Source organism: Dermacentor silvarum, chromosome 1 (assembly GCF_013339745.2).
Source record: "Dermacentor silvarum isolate Dsil-2018 chromosome 1, BIME_Dsil_1.4, whole genome shotgun sequence".
Lineage (NCBI taxonomy): Eukaryota > Metazoa > Arthropoda > Arachnida > Ixodida > Ixodidae > Dermacentor > Dermacentor silvarum.
In genome coordinates, this window is record NC_051154.1 from 351,549,471 (window position 1) to 351,571,714 (window position 22,244).

Below are 22,244 nucleotides of genomic sequence, written 5' to 3' on the forward strand. Positions count from 1 at the left end.
AAGTAATGTTACTTTTAGCGGAGCGGATCGCACATATAGCGAGCATTTCTTTAACAATTACGTGTAAAGTGCTTGTAATGTCTTTACGTGTAATTTCTTTAAAGGGATTTTTTGACGTGTCTTGACGCTATAGTGTGCATCATAGTCATTTGCTGGAAGAAGCGACAAGCGAGCAGGATACCGACTGTCCGCTGGCATATAAGAGGGACGAGTGTGTTTTATTTTGTTTATTTACAGTGCACCCTGCAGGGCCGAAGAATTATAGCAGGGGAGTGGGTGCAACAATAAAGTGACGAGCAGTAACAACATCACAAGGAGGGAGGACAAGGAAGCCGTGTATCAAGACCAGTAAAACAGAAAAGTAAGCAATAGGTATGTACAAGAATACATTCAATCTATAGTAACTGGTTTGAAAGAGCAGTAGCATCACAAATTATTGATCAATAGCTGTTTTTGAAAACTCTACAATCACAAGTGATTAATTAACCTTTAAAACTCTTCACGATGAGCACCCACAATTTCAACCGGTAGCTTATTCCAGTCAGAAATAGTACGGGGGAAAAATGAATATTTCATGTAGTTCGTTTTGCAGGTAATTTCACGTATTTTTAAACTGTGGTCTATCCTGTTTGAAATATAGTGGGGTATTTTGAGGTATTTGTTCTGATAGGTTCTGAGGTATTTGTTCTGATTTGAGGTATTTGTTCAAGCTTGTCGAGTTGGTGTATATTGAGTGTAGAAATTGAAGTCTTTGCTTCTGGCGTCTTACTTGTAGCGCTTCTAAACCGACATGTTTCTTTATCTCAGTTGTGCTGACATGTCTGGAGTACTGCTTTGATATAAATCTGGCTGCGCGGTTTTGTATTGCGTCTAGCTTATCAATCAGGTACTGCTGGTGCGGATCCCACACTGCGGTCGCATATTCTAATTGCGTCCTTACCAGCGGCCTATATGCTGTATCTTTAAGAATCTGAGGGGCAGTCCTTAGGGTGCGTATAAGTTAAACATTTTCCCAGCTTTTCTTACAGTCAAATCGATATGGCTTGAAAAGGACAGATGAGCAGTTAGTAGGACACCTAAATATTTAATTTAATTAGCTTTACTTAGAATGCTATCGTCTAGTTTGTAATTGGATTCGCTCATGATCTTAGATTTCGTAAATGTTGCCTGATAGCATTTATTGGTATTCAGACGAAGTTACCAGGTTTGACACCAGGAAGCTATGCCGTTCAGGTCCTGCTGGAGGGCATCTACATCACATTGATCGCGAATTGTTCTATAAACAACGCAGTCATCTGCGAACAGTCTCATTTGTGAGGAAATATTTGAAGCGATATCATTTATATAAATTAAAAAGACTAGAGGCTCTAGCACCGAGCCTTGCGGCACTCCCGAAGTGACCTCAACAAAACTAGAATTTATGCCTCCAATCACTACAGATTGAATTCTGTCGCTCAAGTAGTCTTCAATTACATTCGTGACTGTATTGTCCAAATTAAGAGTTCTCAGTTTATGTTTTAATAGTTCATGTGAGACGGAGTCAAACGTTTTACGAAAGTTCAAAAAAACTGCATCGGTACGCATCCTTTTTGCAGCAGTATCTGCAAGGTCATGAAATAGTTCAATCAGCTGAGTGGTACAGGAGACACCTTTGCGCAAACCATGTTGGTTTGGAAAGAAAAAAATGCTTCCTTCTATGTGCCTAATTATATTGCTATAGAGTATGTGTTCAAACACTTTACAACCTATGGAACACAGTGAGATTGGCCTATAGTTAGTTACAGAGGATTTGGAACCGCTTTTAAAAACTGGTACTACACCGGCTTTTTTCCAATCTTTAGCGAGTTTGCCACTTTCGAGTGTTTTTGGAAAATATTATTTGTAAGTACTGAGATAAAATGAAAGCGAATGCTTTCAGTATCCTCGGAGAGATTTCATCTGGACCAGTTGCTGTGGATTCATTAATGGATTTGAGACACTTCCCGATACCCTCAAGCGTCACAGTAATTGGAGGCATTACGTTTTATACGCTGTAAATAGAGCTGGGAAAAGTATCAAGTTTTTTTATTTTTTAGAAAAACTGATTCAAAGTAGTTATTAAAACAGTCCTTTGGCGTCATTTTCAGTTATCTGGATTCGTTCATGCATAATACTCGTACCTGTTTTTTCTTTGTGTCTTTAGTATTAACAGGTTCAGCTAGTCTGGAAAAGTACATATCTTTGGCAGTAGCGATAGCTGTGGCATAGGCTGTATGCAGCTCCTCCAGGCGTTGCTCTAGTTCTCTGGAAGAATTCCTTTTATATTTGTGATAAGCACGAGACCTTTGCTTTATCTTTTGTTTAACTTCATACGTCATCCAGGGTTTGTCTGCTTTTGGTTTGTCTGTTATGTGCTTGAAAAGAACATGTTTTTCAATCGGTGATGACAGCACACTTTAAAAAAAGAATTCCAGAGGTAGTCCGCGCTCTCTGAATGTTGGGTATAAGCCTGAAACGCCGCTTCCATACCCAGGCTGATTTCATTATAATTTGCACTGGAGAAGTCATAAACATTTCGGGTTTCGTTGGTAGCAGGAAATGGTTGTGGCAGAGTAACCATTGCGGTTACAATTTTATGGTCACTAACACCAGATGAAACACAGGCGTCATGAACAACTTTCAGGTCATTGCAAAATAATAAGTCAAGGGTGTTATTTCCTCGTGTAGAGTTCACAACATATTATTCAAGCCCATATTTGCAGACCATATCAAGAAAGGCTGAACGTGTTCCGCCCGATTGCATACTGCCGCCCCAGGTCAAGTTTGGAAAATTAAAGTCTCCTGTTAACACAATGTGATTATCAGGAAGCGAAGTCAGCATATCATCTAGTGATGTGACAGCTTTGGTCGTGCGTTGGATGGGCGGTAAACTGCGCCTAGTGCTATCGTTCGTTTATCAGGAGTGGTGAGCCTACACCAAAGTGATTCGTGATCATTCATTTCCGCGTCAATTGTGGCACACCGCAAGAAATCTTTAGCTAAAATAAATACTCCGCCGCCTCTCGAGTTTCTGTCTTTTCTAAAAAACTTGATATGCAGAAGGAAATGCTTCACTGTCTCCTACTGAGTCATCCAGCCAAGATTCAGTGGCGAAAACGATGTCTGAATTGTGTATCTGGAGCAGGGCATAGAACTCATCAATTTTGTTCTTAATGCTTTGGCAGTTTATTAAGAGGACGGAGCACTCCGACTTTTTTGGTTTTGTATTGCTTAAGACGGGTCACTTCTTATTTAGTTTAGTTACTGATTGGGTGTCGTCATCTCACATGAACGCTTCACCATTTATAATTAGTTTGTCATGTGCCAGGGACACTTTGTCTTTATTATTAAGTTTTCTTGGCTTACCAACAGCCCGGAGTTTCTGACGAATTTCTCTGACCCGCCGAGAGTAGTCCCGTGTGGCTACAAAATTAGACCGTTTTAGTTTATTGCTGTTGCTTAGAACCACCAGTTCAATATCCTTATATAATGCAAAATTTGCGATAGTAGGTCGATTGCAAGGAGAAGGAAGTTGAACTGGTTCTGAGCCGCAGCTACAAGTAGAAAAACACCAATTTGAGCATCTCGCGAGATTACTCGGAAACAGTTCGCGAAATACGACGGAAGCTTCTCCAGTTCTCGCAAACTATGAAGAAAGACGGGGATCGAGTACGTCTTGTTTTCAACAAACTGCATTTGAACAATGACGTTTACGAGTGGAACACCAATGAAGGCCAGGCTGTTCTTGTTTCCCGGTGCAGGGATGAATGATGTTCCTCCTTCGTTTCCTCAGGTTCAGGTTCATCTACCAGCTTACCCGCAAAATTGCATTGTCGCACTGATAATAAATTTCCCTTTTTATACCAACGCTAGAAATGTTGGCGCTAATGGTATTGCACTCTCATCCCTCATCGATTCATTCCAGGCATCTTTAGTGTTACTTACCGAGACTTGGCTTAACGACGTCATTCACAATAACAGCATATTTACGAGTGAATCCACTTAAAAGTTGTTTCGATGTGATAGACAACAGCGTAGAGGGGGCGGTGTGCTCATCGCGATAAAGGAAGAATTTATTGCCGCACCCATCATTATCGATTTTTTTCTTGAATGTAGTACTTGGATTCCCTTGAAGGGAATACTGCATTTAGTGTGATCATTGGCGTTTTTTACCGTCCACCCGACATGTCTGGCGCGTTTTCCGATGAGATAATCGGGTGCTAAGCGAGGTGTGCGTGCTTTTTCCGAGGTCGGCAATTATCATATTTGGTGATTTCAATTTTCCAAATATCAATTGGTCGTCACTGTCCGTATCGGCCACGGACGCAGCCACACATTATTTTCTCAGCACTTGTCTTGACTTTTCATTAACCCAACTTATTAGTCAGCCAACACGATCCACTGAAACTTCTGCCAATATTCTAGACTTACAGTAAAACCTCGATAATTCGAACTCGGTTAATTCGAAGAATTTGAGTGGTCCCGTCATTCTCAGTGCAAATTCTACCGGATAATTTGAATGGCCCGCGCGGCTCTATTCGGATAATTCGAAGTTTCCGGCTAGTAGCAACGTGCGGTGGTTAGGTTAGGGCGCTCCGTACAGTCGCCAACCGATTTCCCGAGCTCGTGGGGACTGAAAAATAGTCCGGAAAATTCTTTCGGCCGAAAAGAAAGTTATTAGTGCGGCTTAAAAAAATCTCTAATAATGCCCTGCCTCGTACTACGCTTGGAGGGGATCGACTTGCTTGGATTTGCGCAGCAATGACGTCGTCTCCGTGTACAGTCGACACGAACGTCACCGCGTTGGCGATCTCCGCCAACGGAGTTCGCCATGGAGATCCAAGAAACGAGCTTCGCACCGCTTAGCTCTCGCGAAGGTACAGGAAGTAGCGCCGATCACTGAGACATGGGTCTCCTAGACACCTGCTCAGTGTACACGCCACGTTCAAAATAGCAACCGAAACATGAGAAGAAAAAAACCTCACTGAAATAACGAGCGTGGTGTCAGCGCGCACGAACGAGCGCGGCCGCCGCAGCGAGCGAAGGTTTGTGCGGTCTATCGCTTCAACGGAAACTGAGCGGCGAGAGCACAGCGCATACAAATGGTCAGAGCCGTCTGGAGATCGCTTTCAAGATACGGTGCGCGCGAAAAACCGCTCCGGCGCCAAGTACGCAGTTGTTAGCAGAGTAGAAGTCCCCCCCCCCCCCATACCCCACGGCCTTTCGCATGAGGGAGGAAGTCGCGTTTACGCTCCGCCGTGTGTTCGCTCTCCATGAAAGCGCGCTTCCCCCGCGCGCTGTCACTCGCACATACGGTGGGCGCGCGGCGATAATTTTATCGCCCTTGGACTTTGTATGGAACCTCAGGGCGGCGACGCCGACGGCGAAAATCCGCTTGAAGTGTCCATATAATTGCTGTCGCAATAAAAAAAACATCCCACAATAAATGGTTACAACGATAGTGCTGAGCGCATATACTAAGAAAAAAAGAAAAAGAGCAGTACTCTGGAGCGTTTTGTCAGCCAAGGAAGAGCGGGCATGGCCTCCGAGACTGGAATATTGCGCAAGCTCTCTATTGATAGCGCGTGTTCCAATCTTGGAGGCTATACAGCGACCCACTGGAATCCAAGCCAGTGCAAAATCCAACATGGCGGCCTCCAAGATTGGGTAGGGCGGCTCGGAAAGAGCGATTTAGTCCGCAAAATCGAACTTTGGCCGGGTCTCAATTCGTCCGAAAAATTGGGTGCGAAAATGCATGAACTCAATGGGAACCATGACGGTGCATTTTTGAAGTCCGGAATATTCAGCAAGTCCAAATTTTTGGAGTCAAGCACCACCACGCCCGCTTTCGTGGCAGTTATCGATTCCGTGAACATCGTCCGCAACTTTGTTGAGTGCAGTGCGGGTGATATTGGTATGCTACGTTTTTTGAGCCAGCTGGAGAGCATGGCACTAGGGGCGGCGAACCAGCGCGCCAAGTAATCCCGCATCGGTGATTACATTGAGTAATTTTTCTCGGACACGGAAAATAAAGGTGATTTCTTTTTGCGGCAAGTTCTTGCTTGTTTTCTTTTTTTATTATTCATTGCGGTTAATTCGAAAATCCGCTTAATTCGAAGAATTTTCGCGGTCCGGCGACCTTCGAATTATCGAGGTTTTACTGTAGTTTTAACTAACAATCCTGATATATTTTCCGACATAACTCATTGAAGAAGGCATCGCAGACCACGATGTTATAACTGGATGCATTAACTTTTCTGTGAGCAAAAGAACAATTACCAAAAAGAAAATAACATGTTACGGTAAAGCCAATTTCGACGCAATTAACAATGAATTAACATTTTCAGATCAATTTTTGCATCATTTTCATTTACACTCCATTGAACAGAACTGGGCCCTGTTTAAAGCCAACCTCAGTTCTCTCATTGACAAGTTCATTCCTATGTTATCCATTTCCTGCAAAAGCAGTTCTCCTTGGTTTACCAACAAGCTTCGGTGGCTTAATAACAAAAAGAAGAGACTGTACAGGCAGGCAAAACTGACTGGTCTCGCGAGTGCCCATGACAAACTCAAAGCGCGCGAAAAGGCTTATAAGGCATTGCTAAAATCTACTCGCCATAACTTTTTTTCTCACTATTTACCATCCATGCTAAAAAATAATACTCGTCGCTTTTGGCGTGTTGTGAATCCTGTAAGTCGCTCTGACATCAGTCTTGCTGATTCTCATGGCGTTCCTATACCAGATTCAGATTGCGCTCAACTCCTTAATGATACATTTGTAACAATTTTCACTCATGAAAAGGTTAACTCATTGCCAACTTTAAAGGCATTAGTGGGAATCACAATGCACGAGGTAGTCATCAGTGAGTCTGGTGTTTTAGCTCTACTAACCAATCTTAAAACATCATCTAGCGCCGACCATCTAGGCTTCACTAATAAATTTTTAAAGAATACACCGCATAGTACTTGTTCTATGTTGACCGCTCTATTTTCCCAGTCACTATCAACTGGTTGTATTCCTAATGACTGGCGCATTGCTAAAATAATACACATTTTGAAATCAGGTGGTCGTGCTTCTCCGCTTAAATATCGTCCGATTTCCTGAACCAGTACTATTTGTAAATTACTCGAACATATCATACACACTCAAGTCATCAACTTTCTTGAAGACCATAGCATTATTTGCAAGTATCAGCACAGTTTTCGCAAGGGCTACTCATGCGATGCCCAACTTGCCAGATTTATTAACGACATACACACACTGATGGACGCTGGGTTTCAAGTTGATGCAATATTTTTAGATTTTTATAAGGCATTTAATCGTGTTCCACACCATAGTTCCACTTAAACTTTCACATCTTAACATTCACCCTACTATAATTCCATGAATCACCGATTTTCTCTCATCTAGAATTCAAGTTTACATCAGTTAACAATTCTAACTCATCTTTGGCTGATGTTACGTCTGGCGTTCCACAAGGCAGCGTACTTGGACCTTTACTCTTTCTAATCTATATTAATGATTTACCCAGTTGCGTGTTATCCAAAATCAGACTATTTGCAGATGATTGTGTACTTTATTTATGTGTAACAAGTAACACTGATAATCACTTAGTATAAACTGACCTGGAGGCAATAAGTGCATGGTGTTCTAATTGGTTAATGCCATTAAATATTTCCAAAACTAAACTCTTGTCTTTCACCAATAGGCCACGAATTCCAACCACCTACTCCCTGGATAACAACGCTGTGGAACTCGCCACAACTTACAAGTACCTTGGCATCAATCTTCAGTCAAACTTATCATGGAATAATCATATTAATCTTACTCCTTGCCTCTTCAAACCATACTCTCAGAGTTTTTAAACATAACTTAAAGGAAGCCCCAATGCATGTTAAAAAACTAGCGTACCCAACATTAATTCATCCTAAACTAGAATACGCGTCTGCCATTTGGGATCCCTAACAAACTTATAGGGGGTATGCACTGAACCTTGATCCGCGAGGCGGCTACAGCGTCACCGGGCCGCGCCATGCTTACGGTCGTCGGTTCGTCTGCGCGAGTCCGTGCGTCGCGGAAGTATTGGAGATCGCTATCGTCCAAACCGTCGTGGGGAGTTCGCACACAGCAGTGTTTTGTGCGCGGAGCCATGAGTGCGTGTTATTGCGCAGAAAGTACTTGAATTGGTGTATCTGCATGCACGGAGAGCCGCGATTATACGCCAATGTAGCAGCGGCATAATGGTGAACTGCGCGGTGTTCAGCTGCAACAGCCATACCAAAAAGAAGTCTGGTGACCAGAATGTTGCCTCGTTCGGCTTCTTTTCGATACCGAAAGTGCTGAAGGGTCAGTGCCCAAAGACGGCAGACGTGACAGCACGGAGGAGGGCGGAGTGGTTTCGCCGCATTAACCGTCGAGACATAGACCACGCCGCGACTCATTACAGAGTCTGCGGGAAACATTTCGTTTCTGGTGAGTACTCTAATTCCGAGCTCAATTGAACGACTGCTTGTACGTGCAACTTCGGCTTAGTAACACAATTGTTTTGGCATCCGTCAGATACACGCAGGTCGCCCCGCTTACATGATGGCCGAAGTGGATCCAGACTGGGCGCCGTCCTTGCACCTCAGGCACGGGAAGAAGGAAAGCAGTGAGAAATCAGTGGCTCGGTGTGTTATTTTTTATTTATGTCGCGATTTATGTTGCAATGCGATTCATTAACCGATTACTACTTACCTCAATTAGAAAACCAGCTAAACTGGCAGTATTTTCGCATCGATCGGAAACCAGATCTCCTTGAAGCTCGGTTAACTTTTGGATTTTAGCACACATCTTACTGATGCGTAAACTTGATATGTGCATGTGAAAGCTCATCAATACTACGAGGGCATCCAATTCCCTCATGCCAAAATTGGCAGTTATTTTCACACGAGGAACTAGATGTCTTTAACTACATGTTGGCAATTCGTGAAAGTCAAGAAACTTGCATTTTCTAGAGTACATCTTACTGACGCAAAAATTTGTTGATAGGTACAGGAGAAAGCTGAACTGTTCGATGAGGGCATCAAATCCTCTCACAGACATCCAAATGGCCACATCTGACACAGATGATGACGCTGAACAACCCACGATCGGCGGCACACCTTCTGAAGAACAGAATATTCAGCATGAGAAGCCTCCCATCAAATTCTGTGCTCGTTCAGGTATTTGCTTTCTTAAAAACAGCAGTGAAGCATGTAATAAACAAGCTTCAGATGGTCACAACAGTCGTGCACATTGTGGTGAAAAGCTGATTCTTTGTAGCAATGCTGGAGTTAGCAAAAGCAGAGCAAGGGTACACTGTGGATTATTTTTCCACATTTTCCCGAGTGCCCCTGTCCTACTTGGGCCACCTCAAGCATCTTTATTTTGAAGTATGCCACTCATTCAGTAAAGATACATATTTATTGAGATAACAAGTTTGTGCTACTTTTGTGCTGCATCACTTCGGCAGTTGCATACTCAATGGTGTAAAATGGGTTAATGTTACTCAAAGAAAATAGCTTCAACCAAGCAGCATCAACACTTTTATTCGATGCATTTCGAGTGAATACCAGTGCTGTAGTGCTATAACATTTAAAAATGCACGAAAACGGATAATTACATTTGCTGTTTGCATTTTTTCAGACGTGGCAGAATTCTCGCAAAACACCGACTTGACAATGGCTGACATTGCTCTGATGGAAGAGGAGAACAAACATCTTTCGAAACTTGTTGACGCTAAGGACGCATTCGGCACACATTTGCTGACTGAAGATGTGTTAAGGCAGAAGGAGGACATGCTCCAGTTTTATACAGGCCTGCCAAGCTTCCCAATTTCGTACGTGCTTTTCGAGCTGCTGAAGGGAAGTGTGTCGCACAATAGCCGAAACTGTCTGACGCAGTTCCAGGAGATGCTGATTTTCCTGATGCGCCTGCGTCTCAACCTACCTCTTCAAGATCTAGCCTACAGGTGACAAAGATTTTCTGGTTTCCGTTTGTTACGGTGACTAACAACTCATTTATTTCTTTGCAGATTTCATGTGTCACAGTCAACAATATCAAGAATTGTGAAAAAGTGGTTGGATACAGCTTTTGTTCGCCTTTTCCTGGCCGTGAAATGGCCGGATCGCCACTCTTTGAGATCTACAATGCGAATGGCATTCAAAAAATCATTTGGTACACAAGTAGCTGTAATTATTCACTGCTTTGAAGTGTTTATCGAGCGGTCAACATCCATGCTGCCGCGGTCACAGACATGGTCTACGTATAAGCACAATAAAATGAAATTTTTTATAGGTATCGCTCCGCAAGGTGTGGTCACCTTTATTTCACGAGGATGGTGTGGACGCACTAGCGATAAGGTGATTGCTGAAGAGTGTGGTGTGCTTAACAACCTTCTGCCTGGTGACTTTGTACTGGCCGACAGGGGCTTCACTGTAAGATATGCGGTTGGTCTCCACTGTGCCAAACTAGAAATCCTCGCATTTACGAAAGGCAAGCCACAACTCACTGCACAAGAGATGGAAAAGACACGTAGACTTGCAAATGTAAGAATACATGTGGAAAGGGTTATTGGTCTGGTGCGCAACAAGTATCGTGTACTGAAGTATACGTTGCCTGTGAAGTTTCTAGCTGCAGAAAATGAAAACTGCCCCACTGTGCTTGACAAGGTTGTGTTTGTTTGTGCAGCACTCTGCAACCTCAATGCTTCTACTGTCCACTTTGGATAAGGTGCTCCTACGTCATCCTTCCACGAACTTGTGTGCAAAGTTGGACGTTCAAACAAAGCAGACGATGGAATTTTTTTAAGTGTGGGCTGTCAGATTTTAGGCAATATCACTTCAAAAACTACTACTCTGGTGCAAGTAGGAGTAAGCAAGGAAATGCCTGGCACATAAAACGAAGGAAAGTAATAGAAGTAACTGATCACCTTTTAGTAATTCAACAGACTTTTCCGAGGCAGTAATTGGTAAATTTTGGTTTATCGGACTTTAACGAAAGAAAACGCATACAATACAGTTAAAACATGAGTAAATCAGTAATGTTCAGTGCTCAATTAAGGTCATTTTGTAAAAAAAATGTTTTCTGTCGGTTTATAATGTGTTAGGCCTTTTTGTTCTGTTGCAAGAAGCTAGGGCAGTACCACTTTTTTGCCTTTTATGCATGTGTCAGGTTCACACACTTGTAGAGAAACCAAACATTCTTGCATCTCTCACTGTCGAACATAATCATTCTGCCTGATTCGGGTCCCCTACAGATACAGTATACTTCCTCGGAAGCACTAGTGTCGGAACTCTGAGCTGGACCTTGCGCTTCTACATCAGGAGCTTCAGTCCAATGGATAAAGCTCAGGTAGAAGCACCACCTTAAATTAAAGTTGGCAGCAATCCAAGATTCTATTGCGCAGTTGTTCGTCTTTTTATACCCTGACTACAATAAAATCCTTTGTTGTCCACAACACCAAGTCGCAGTATTTGACCTCACAGACAAACATCTGCATTTGTACTTGGTAGTAGTAAGCATGCTCCTTTTTCAGCATTATTGTGCCATCTACTATGGTAATGCAGGATGATTTTGATGCAGCAAGTTTTCGTACATTTTCATCTCTCCCATTGTATGGACACTTTATCTCTACTACGCCCTCACCACAGCAGGTGCAACTAATAGTGCAATCGGGAGTAGCAGCAAGAATGGGTGCTTTACAGAAATGCGGAGCCCCAAGACAGAACACTGAAAGTTCATCTAAATGCTCTTGGAAACAGACACATAGGCCTCCCTTGCTTTTTCCTCGTGCTGCTGTCCCCATGCTGTCGGTGCAAACCAGAACTGGGTTGCTTTAACAGACCTTCTTGATCAATGACCTCGATGTTGAAGTCTTGGAGGTCCGGCAGACCGCCTTTGCATTTGACGCAATGATGCGGCCGGCTGTAAAAGCAAACCATTTGGTAGACTTTGCCTGTTGCCTCGTCTCCTTCTCAATTTCTTAGGCAACCTAGAAGTACATCCCAATGGTACAGTTTCTCAGCTTTGTGAACATAATGATGTCTCTATGGTGCTTGCTTATAAAGCTACTGGTATATGAGACAAAGACATGAGAGTTGTATTCAAACAGCAGTTTCTCTTTTTGATGATCCTGATCAATAGTGTTATGATTTATGGCAACACTACTTGTAACTGAATTAGATATTCCTTTTTGAACACCTAGGCATTTTTATAATGAAGAGCTTAATGTGGACTTTCCAAGACTGCAAGTAAAAAATATCTATTAATGGCTATTCTACACTGTGGTTTACCTTCTCAATTGAGAGGGCTCCTGCGAGTCGACAGCAGTAGGCTTCTATGCTGTCCCATGTAGATGGCACCTCGTCTTGTTGCTGAGAACCGCACTGGGAAACCAGGTGGGTATGGACACAGTCTCCAGCAAAGTTTCCTTCAAGTGAAAGCAGGGCTGGTCGGCTCTGGCTCGCGTGGCATGCGGATAGGAACGAGGTCCATTCCTCATTTGTGGGCTTCTCAATATCTTTTCTGTCTCTTACGCAGTGGCTCTTCGCCGCCCATCCGTCTCTTCATAGCTGATGATGCAAAACTAACTTTGCACGCCTCCTTTCCTTCAAGAAATCGCACAGAAGGTGGTAGCCATGCATTTGTTTTTTCAGTGCACACCTGGCTGTCTCTCTTTTTGACGACAGCTTCAATGTAGAAGAGGACTGCCGCTATGTGGGAGCACGCCTCTCCAAGGCCTGCTTTGCAGGTGCAGCGCGCAGCCTGGACCTCGCCGTCTTCTTTTATGAGAAGACACGGTGCGAGCGGCTTTTCATTAAATGACTGTGAATGGCGAACCTGCGAGTACAAAGAGACAGCTTAAGTGTCGAGGTCTAAAAATTTGAATTCAGTTCGAAAATTGTGGTGGCTGCAGATCGAGATAGAGCACTTACTACTTTTCACGATAAAACAACGTTAACGCTAATTTGTACGACGTCAATGAATGACATTTACGGGAGTGCGTATATGCTGACGGTGATTAAAAAGGAAGGAAGTTACAAATACATTATACTTGTTTCTTTCGAAAGCTACGCGTCTCTAACCAGCATTAAAACACATGCACGGCACACAGCGGTTGTGGAGGTCTAAAAAAACATTTGAAAGCAACCGCTGGCAACTGCTGCATTTAATCACTCTCCGACCGCGACATCCAATTACCGTGGTTATGGGATGCGCACACAATTCACGCAGCTATTTCACCAAAAAAAAAAAGAAAAAAAACGCGAACAAAAATAAATGACGGACGCTTGCCCATCTTTCCGACAACAACGACCATGCCGTCTGGGAGGGCTTTGACGCACGGCTGCTGCACCCAGCCGCTCGTCAAATTATTATGGCCTTCCATGGATTTGTATGCTTTCAGTTGCTCGCGCGACACAAAACTTGTTCCGTGCACAAGATAGTTCTTTATGTCGGCGAAATCCACGCGAGGCAGCAGCCCGACATCGCGCTGATGTTCAGCGTCTTTAAGCTGGAGTGGGTCGACGCCGCCGCACAAGTGCACTTTTTCGTCGTAGCGCAATCGCTCAGGTTTATCTAAACCGCGTGCGTATGCACTTAAGTGCATTATAGTCACCGAACACAGCAATTCACTATAAATACTGAAATGCAACCTTCCGCTGACTCGTCCGTTGCGCTACTGCCAGCGCATAGCCCTTGGCGGCCCAGGGACGGCGACCGCCAATATGGGGGCAACCGCGGACGACGGTAGCGCTCCATGCGGATGACGTGAAGTACATACACCCTATATCATCAGTAACATCGAAGCCTTGCAAAACTGTGCTGCGCGATTCATTTTTTCAGATTATTCACGTTACACCAGCATCACCTCGTTAAAGAATAAAGCGGAGTTGGACACCTTAGCACTTCGCCGTAAAATTTCTCGCCTATCACTTTTTCATAAGCTTTATCACCATCCATCACTTCATGATGATTTCTTTCAGTCACCACCAGTTATCTTTCCACGTCGTGGCCATGCATACAAAGTCAAACGCATTAACTGCCAGTCATCCCATTATGCATGTTCGTTCTTACCGCGCACAATAACTGAGTGGAACGCCTTACCATCAGACATTGCCACGGAACCTGACATGACTAAGTTTCAAGATTGAATTCGCTCACGATTTGTCAACTAATCTTATTATTATTTTGGGACTTTTACAGTGTTTTCGATGTTTGTTACTGTTTTGCTTTTCATTGCAGTTGCCTTAATGTTCTCCTAATATGTACTAAAGTTTTCTCTGAAATAATTGACTTATTTTGTATATTACCTATGTTTTACTGTAGTATTACTTTTGTTATATTCTCTTGTTTTTAATATGATGTATAATCTACGACCTGTGCCTGTGCGCCTCTTTGGGGGTATTTTGAATAAATAAATAGGACTATATTTTCCAATCTTATGGGCCTTCTGAATCTCCAGCTTGTCCTGACAAAGTTTCCTAACAAGTTTTTCAGCAGTTTCCCAATTTTCACGAGGTTCTTTGTCTTCAAAGCCGTGAAAAATTAAGTTCAACCTTCTACTGTTATTTTCCAGGTGATCTATTTTTTTACCGTCATATCGACTTTTACAGAATATATTTGCATTCCGCTTTTTGTTATAACGGTTTTATGTTCTTTACTTTCAAGCGCAGCTATCCTTGACTCTAGTGATTCCATCCTTGTCCTGAAGTCACCTATTAGGTTTTAGTTTGTCTTTCCACGATGTCACTTAGTCTGTTAAGAATTGTTGTCTGACACTCTTGCAGACTTAAAAGGATAGTAGCAGTTTCAGGACCAGAACCGGGGTTTTGTTCAATGTCGCCCGACAGCAACAACAATTTGGCGAGGAATGCCTTCAATTGCAGAATTACATTGCACATCCTTTGGGGGAAAGGCAGCAGCAGCAAAAAGTGATCACCGCTTCTAAAGCAAGGAACCTGAAGCCTTACCCGCAGTATGCAAAAAATGTCACAGTTTCGCCCTAAGGGCGAAGCAATGAATGCGATAGCAACCCAGCAATGTCATACGAAGTAAGGTGAGCGGCTTTGGTAGCAATATGAATTGTAGTAAACATGAGCTTATTAAGTAAGCAGGTGTGCTGCGGCGTAAGTAGACCGACATGAAGAGAGACTCGATGACCACGACAAGGCGCGTGTGAAACGGTGGTGTTGATGAGAAGCGCTTCCCGTGGGCAGCGCGTGCGAAGGGACACACCCGTAGCGCTGCACTGCCGATCCGGGCAGGATTGCATGTGTAGCGTGCGTTGGAAAATGTGGCCCGACTATTACTAACTGAATTAACAAGCGTGGTGTCAGCGCGCACAAGCAAACATGAGTAGATCACACTGAATGACTGCAGACGACTGTCAAAACGCTGGCAGCAAGCGCATCCGCCGCAGCGGGCGAAGGTACGTGCGGTCTATCGCTTCAACGGAAACTGAGCAGCGAATGCACAGCGCATACAAAGGTCAGATCCGTGTGGAGATAAGAGACGGTGCGGGCGAGCGACACAGCTGGGCAAAGTACGAACGCGGTTGTTGGCAGAGCTGCCACCCCCCCCCCCGCTCCCTCCCGCGCTGCCTTCCCGCTTTCTTGTTTTCACGTGGGAGATTGAGTGGCAAGATCCCCTTGTGCCCGGTTGCAAGATAGGCCTTTGGTGCCGGAGCGAAGCGTCGCCCCGCCTCCCTCCCTTCCATACCCCCACGGCCTTTCGCGCGACGGTCGCGTTTGCTTTCCGCCGTGCGTTCGCTCTCCGTGATAGCGCGCGTCCCCCGCACGCTTCCGCTCGGGCATACGGCACGCGGCGACAATTTTATCTATACGGAACCTCACGGCGACGCCGACGGCAGAAATCCGGTTGAAGTGTCCATATAATATAAAATGCCTGGTTAAGAGCATTTTCACGCTGTTGCCGCTGCCTTTCCCACTGAAGTCAAAATGGTTCAGATGAGGCCTTTTATGCTGAAAGTCCTGAAGGTCATGTGATGTTCTGGAGCGCAGATACCAGTAATCATGCCATGATTCCTGCAAGCTGTAGCGACAATCTGGCAGGCGGTAGTTCTGGTGAATCCCATGGCCGCTATCTTGAAGGGGGTGCGTCCTTGTCTCCGCGAATGTGCTGTTGTCGCAGCCACCGATGGCGGAAAGCAGCAACTGCAGTATGCAAAAATGTCTGGTTAAGACCACGTTCACGCTGTTGCCTCTGCCTTTCCCACTAGCATTAAGAAAATTTTCTTGCTTATGAAGGCTATTGTCATATGGTACATGCCTTCATAGCTAGAAAATTATTAGGGCGTAGCTCTTTGGCGCTCGTTCCTGGGTTGAGCGTGGGCGTCCCGAGGCGTAACCGCACGAACGCGCTCGTGCCACTGCTGACGCATTCGTCGTCGTCTTCTGCCACAGCTGGCTCCGATGCCGTCATGTTGCCCCTCCCTCTGTGAAGGCGCTCGCGGCACTGGCCCTCTGCCAGGCGGTGCTCTGATTTCGGTCTCAAATTATTTGCCTAAATATATCGCGAAATGAAAACACGTATACAGCTGCGGTAAAATTTCGCGTTATACAGTATCGTAATCGTCGGATATTTCAACTGCATCAACTATGAACGCATGCTTTAACTATGTGCTGTAAAAATTTCTCAATGCTCTTGAAAGTTTCCTGTCCAAGTGAAGGCTTCTAAAAAAATCACCAGCCCTTCCCCTGTCGAGAAAATGGGGGTAAGCAAAGCTTGTCGTGTGTACCTCTGACCTTCGTGGTGATTTTCTTTCTTTCTCTTTCTCCCTTTTTTTCTCTCTCTCTCTTTATTTATCTCTTCCCCTCTCTTTCTCTCTCTTTCTTCCTTTCTCTTTTTCTCTCCTCCTCTCTTCATTTCTCTCTTTCTTTCTCTCTCTCTTTCTGTCTTTCTTTATCCCTCTATATCTACGTTCTTTCTTTCTCTCTTTATTTCGTTCTCTCTCTCTTTCTTCCTTTCTCTCTCTCTCTTCCTTCCTTTCTCTCTCTCTCTCTCTCTCTCTCTATCTGAGTGAGTGAGACAACTTTAATAAATATCCTGCAAATTGATGGCCGGGGTCTAGGCCGCGCCGGGGGCAGCAGAGACCCTGTCTCTCGGTAGCTTCCCGGGCTTGCTGGATGGCCCAAAGTTGGTCCTGAAGATCAGAGATAGTCAGTGCGGTTCTCCACCGCGCCCTTAGTTCATCCGGGGGACTGCAATTCTCCTCTGAACTATTTCACAACCCCAGAGTATGTGCTCTAGGGTGGCTCCTCTATCATTACATAACTACATTTGGCCTCAGGGTATAAATCAGGAAACATGCGGTTAAGATGTACCGGGTTCGTGTAAGTTCTGCTTTGAAGTCGCCTTCAGTCAACCGCCTCAGACCCGTTTACTTTTGGGTTAGGAGGGGGATATATACACCTTTACTCTCTCTAGAATTGGGTAATGTCACTGAATGAGAAAAGTCTATTTCTCTCTCTCTTTTTTGTACCTGGTATGTGCCATTGAGCTTGAACCCTTTCTGCGCTATCGCCAGGATCGGCCCCCTTTTCAGCGTGACACCACCACCACCACCACCGCCGCCGCCGCCGCCGCCGCCGCCGACACTTGTGAGCTTATAAAGCTTCGCTTAAAAACTCAGTGCCATTCCACTCTGTGAAGGTGGATGACCAGCGGAGTTGTATATACCTATGGTGATAAACTATATTGATTTAAATAAAGACCCATATCACATGAATCGTCATTTTCTGCCGTCTTTATTATTTTGTCACTACGGTGACTATAGCTTTGCGGTCGCTGGTCGCTATGGTAGACGGCCATGGGTTCTGTAACGATGCTTGAGCGGGAATGGGCTCGAAGGCGGCGGGAGGCGTTAGCAGCCTCCCGCCTCCTTCTCGCCCATTCCCGCGTCTGCGCACGCCGTCGTTCTTCGTGGGCATGCTGCTGCTCTTCCTCGGTCCGCACAATACGCGGCCTACCCATTACACAGCCGTAACGCAACTGAGATAACGTGCCTATGCAGAGGCCGCTGCGGATAATCCACGCAAACTCGCCATGAACCATCTTTCTTTTTATCCATTACAACAGGTGACGCCCATGGACTACACGACGGTTCAAAAATGTTCTTGGCAAGCATTTTGCGAACTTTTGCGTGAATAACTTGACGCTCAGCCGGCGACACTCGATACGTGCGGCGATGAATAGGAGGGGCATCGCCGGTATTTGTGCGATGTTGAACAGCTGTAGTTTGGACCAAAGGACGATCGTTGAATAAAAAATATCGTGGTATGAAAGCAGATCGCAGTAGAGCTCACGAGCGTGCTCGGACGGCATGGCGGGCGCAATCATTTTCTGTAAATCGGCGATGGTACAAGTTGCCGACTGCGATGTTATAGGAGGATCGGCTGAATTGTCATCTGCTTCAATAGATGCTATTGAGGGATCCTCGAATGAGCAAAGCTGGGCCAGATACATCCCGCGTGGCAGCACTTGTGTCGTCAAACCAAAATTGAAGACTGGCAGGCAGACGCAATTCACCGTAATAGATAAAACTGTGTTAGGTACTGTGATACCGTGTGTAAGGAGGACGTCTTGCATGGGAGCAGCGATGTAGGGACAGTGGGGCACTGGTGGGGATGACACAAAGTCAACGTAAGTCAGTACCGAAGGTGGCAAGCGAACGAAGTCGACGGAACAGAGGCGACTGGGGTGTGGTTCAGCGGGATCCAGAAGAGGCAGGTCAAGGCAGAGAGTTCTGCGGAGAGAGGGACATTGGGCGATGACTGTGAATAGAATGATAGTGGAGCGGTCGGCGAAGGAGACGCGGGTGGCACACATACCAATTACGCGGGGCTGTTCCGCCGTCGGCGACACGGTCAAAAAGTGCCGTGGCGGGTGTCTTTTTTTTTTTTTCATACGGGTATGAAGGTCAGCGCTAATTACCGATAAATGCGCCCCAGTGTCTATAAGAGCAGACATAGGAACACCGTCCACTTGCACGTCAAGAAGGTTCATATGAGTGGGCAGCGTCATTAGAGGATTTCGCGGCGTAAAGAGCAATGCAGCGTCACCTCGAGGCGCTGCATCGTCTAGTTTTCCGGCTGGGAGAGTCGGTAGGAAGTCGGCGAATATGAGCGACGAGGCTCGGGCGAGCGAGATTATCGGCGTTGGGACGAAGGCGACCGTGAAGAGGGGCGGTTCGGTGCGGGAGATTCAGTGGCGGCATTGTCGGACCGTGCGGTATAGGGACGAGAAGGGCCGCTTGGGCGGGAGTTGTCAGTATAAGTGGTCCGGGTAGGGGAACTTGAGCTACTGCAACAGCGGCGAGAAATATGCCCGATTCGACGGCAGTGAAAACAAATGGGCTTGTCAGCAGTGCGCCATTCAGATGGGTTGCGGAAACGTGGTGGCGTCACACCACCGAGCAGATGGTGTGACGACCCATGTTTGCGAACTCCTGGCGGACAACTGCCGGGATCAGAGAAACCGTGACTGCGGGTGCGTTGGAGAAGCTGGAGTCGAAGCCAGCCGGATAGGCCGCCTCAATCTCTCGCCGGACGATCCTGGTAACATCGCCAGTGTTGTTGGGACGAGGAGCGTCAGTACAGGAAGATGGCACCGGGGTGTTTGGTAGACGGGCAAACTGTTGGTCGATACGTCGGCTGTTTGCGAGTTCTAGGTGGCGGCACTCTTTTATAACTGCGTCCACCGTCGCCACGCTGTTGAAAACGAGCAAGTTCATCGGCAATGCCTTGGAGAATGGGGAGAACCTTGTCTTGCGCGATCATGTGTGCATCAACTTTGCGGCATAGAGCCAAGACGTTTTGAATGTACGGGACGTAGGGTTCTGTTGACGTCAGCACACGGCTAGATAACGCCTTCTTCGCTGCAAGTTGGTGACCGTAAGGGTTGCCGAAGAAGTCCCGGAGCGCATTCCAACTCGTGAGCTCATCTTCGCGTATCCGAAACCAAACTCGAGGTGTGCCACCGAGGTAAAAGGCTACGTTGGCGAGTATGATAGTAGGGTCTCACCGGTTATTGGTGGTGACGCGTTCATACAGGCTGATACAGTCCTCGACGTCTTCCCCATCTTTTCCCCAGAATACTCCAGGATCACGGGGGGCTGAGAGAGCGACGTAGGTCGTCGAAGTGGCAGCAGGAGTCGGAGCCGGTACAGTCGACCTGTCGTCGTGGGGAGCCAGGACGGAAGGCTCAACGTCCCGTCCACTGCGAAGCTGCGTGACGAGGAACAGGGAGCGTCCACCTCCACCAAATATGTTACTTAGAAAGACGCAGACGAGAAGCTATATACAAGTTTATTTATTTATAACCAAATACGCCGCACTTGGTCAAGAGGCAACAGCCCGCGCTAGCCTCAAATCGTTGTCGTCGTCGTCGTCGTCTTCACACTGCTCGCCTCTTCCTCATCGTAAATACTGGTCCGTAGCAATTTTGACAGGTGTACTTGTTTATCTTTTTCCGAGGACCGCTTTTCACCGACTAACAAATGTTAAACGTTATCGCGCAGCGCAGGACGCGCCTGCATGTATCGGAAGTTTCTCGAATGTTATCGATGGTTCTATCCACTGCCTGTTGTCACCGAACCTTGTGTAATCTGGAGCGGAATCTTATAACGGTTCCGAATGCGAACCGTTCGCTTGCCCTCACGTGATTGATCAGAATTGTGGTTGCGTCAGCGGCCGTCAGAGACAGCGGGGTGGTACCGCAAATTTTCAACACGTCACGCATCTGTCAATAATTTTGAAAGCGAACCCGTCGTCGGCCATGAGTGGAACCGGCGAAGAGGTAGTACGCTGTGAGTTCCGTTGCTGTGGCTTGGCTGTTTGCTTGCGACCTCGGCCGCGGGCGCGGGCCGTGCCGCCTCGAAGACTCGCGGGCGGTGCGCGCGCGCGCATTGATTATCTCTAAGGTACGACTACACACAAATGAAAACATGGCGGCACCCCTCATTTGTTACTCGGGTTGCTTTCCCGGACCCATCAACGACTGGAGGTGCTAGACGCGTTTTCAGAGCTGACAGATAAGGAGTTTTGGTGTCATAAAGAAACAACTTTCAAAATTTCCGCACAACTGATGGTGATGTGGCTATTTCCTTTGATTCGAGTGGTTACAATTTGTAACGCGTGTGTTATCACCTGGTGACGAACAGTTAAACAAATGGTAATATTATATTGCGTAATGTACAATAAAGGAATATGTCAACACGCGACGATACTTGAAAACTTTCCGGACAATATTTAAATAATAGTTCATATTTCTTGAGCAAGAAGAAACATCCCGCAATTCCTCGATTAACTCATCATATGATGACGTACACTTCAGAGGCGGCACCCTCTCGCTTATTGGTCGCGTCCTCCCCGTCTTCCACCTCCGGCTTGGGAGTGACGTAACCGGCGAAGTGAACCGGTTCGCATTTGGAACCGTTATCGTTATAAGATTCCGCCCCTGGGGCCGTATTCTGTAACGCGGTGCGCTTCTGGAACCGGTTCACTCTCACAAACGCCATTGGCCGGCGCTTCGTTCTCGTCATCCCTGGTGGGCGTTACTGCAAATTCTGTTGTCGTCACAGAAGTTGTCAATCATCTGGAAAACAATCCCGTCGTCTGCTAAGAGCGGAACCGCGGAAAAGTGGTTCGCTCGGAGCACACGTCCGCAGGCTCGAGGGTCGCGCGCGGTCGCGTGCATGAGGCTAGATGGTTGCTAAGGCAACCGTGGCCCTCTGCTAGTCTCGCGCTGGCCGGCGCGACGAGACAGAGGCGCCAATGGCTGCTCCTTTGGTGTGTTGCTGGCTAGCGTTGGCGAAAGACCACGACGAGATGAGAGGCATCGGTGTGACGCGTTCGACATGAGCGAAGAAGAGTTCTGAAGACATTTTAGGCTCTCTCCGAAGACACTGTGCGATGGATTTGCGACGAACTAGAATGTCTCGGACCACAAGATTTAGTGGCGTTGACAGTGGAATGAAGACGCGACAGGACGTGCGTCTGGGATGAAGACGCGATGGCGTTGTCGCAACCGTCAGTCGGTCGCATCATTACCGCCTTCGCCAGGGCCAACACGGTTGACGGAAAATAAAGAGTGTGGTTGCGATTTGCCTGCAAGGTGCAGGAGAAAGCTGCACTCAAGGAAAGCTTTCTTGACCGCGGCAAGATTCTGGACGGAACTCTCATCG

General features: G+C 46.2%; 2 protein-coding genes across 2 annotated transcripts; one reads left to right on the forward strand and one right to left on the reverse strand.

The window, feature by feature from the left end:
* The first annotated feature begins 242 nt into the window (after positions 1–242).
* On the forward strand, positions 243–10,415 carry LOC119437417 (uncharacterized). The gene is made up of 4 exons (XM_037704448.2): positions 243–372; positions 8,579–8,688; positions 9,050–9,222; positions 9,686–10,415. Exons 2-4 carry the CDS (start codon positions 8,603–8,605, stop codon positions 10,012–10,014), a joined length of 588 nt encoding a protein of 195 aa, XP_037560376.1. The 5' UTR covers positions 243–372; positions 8,579–8,602; the 3' UTR covers positions 10,015–10,415.
* A 2,046-nt stretch (positions 10,416–12,461) lies between these two features.
* Positions 12,462–13,751, reverse strand: LOC125943391 (uncharacterized). The gene is made up of 2 exons (XM_049662681.1): positions 13,311–13,751; positions 12,462–12,880 (listed from the first exon to the last, which is right to left on the reverse strand). Exons 1-2 carry the CDS (start codon positions 13,647–13,649, stop codon positions 12,554–12,556), a joined length of 666 nt encoding a protein of 221 aa, XP_049518638.1. The 5' UTR covers positions 13,650–13,751; the 3' UTR covers positions 12,462–12,553.
* Positions 13,752–22,244: the final 8,493 nt, after the last annotated feature.

Bases quoted from the DNA above. Each gene is read 5' to 3' on its own strand.
- LOC119437417 (XM_037704448.2), top strand. From the start codon at position 8,603: ATGATGGCCGAAGTGGATCCAGACTGGGCGCCGTCCTTGCACCTCAGG. The intron at 8,689-9,049 runs GTGTGTTATTTT...ATTTGTTGATAG, and splicing joins AGTGAGAAATCAGTGGCTCG to GTACAGGAGAAAGCTGAACT. The intron at 9,223-9,685 runs GTATTTGCTTTC...GCATTTTTTCAG, and splicing joins CAAATTCTGTGCTCGTTCAG to ACGTGGCAGAATTCTCGCAA.
- LOC125943391 (XM_049662681.1), bottom strand. From the start codon at position 13,649: ATGCACTTAAGTGCATACGCACGCGGTTTAGATAAACCTGAGCGATTG. The intron at 12,881-13,310 runs GTTCGCGTTTTT...TTGTACTCGCAG, and splicing joins AGCGTCCGTCATTTATTTTT to GTTCGCCATTCACAGTCATT.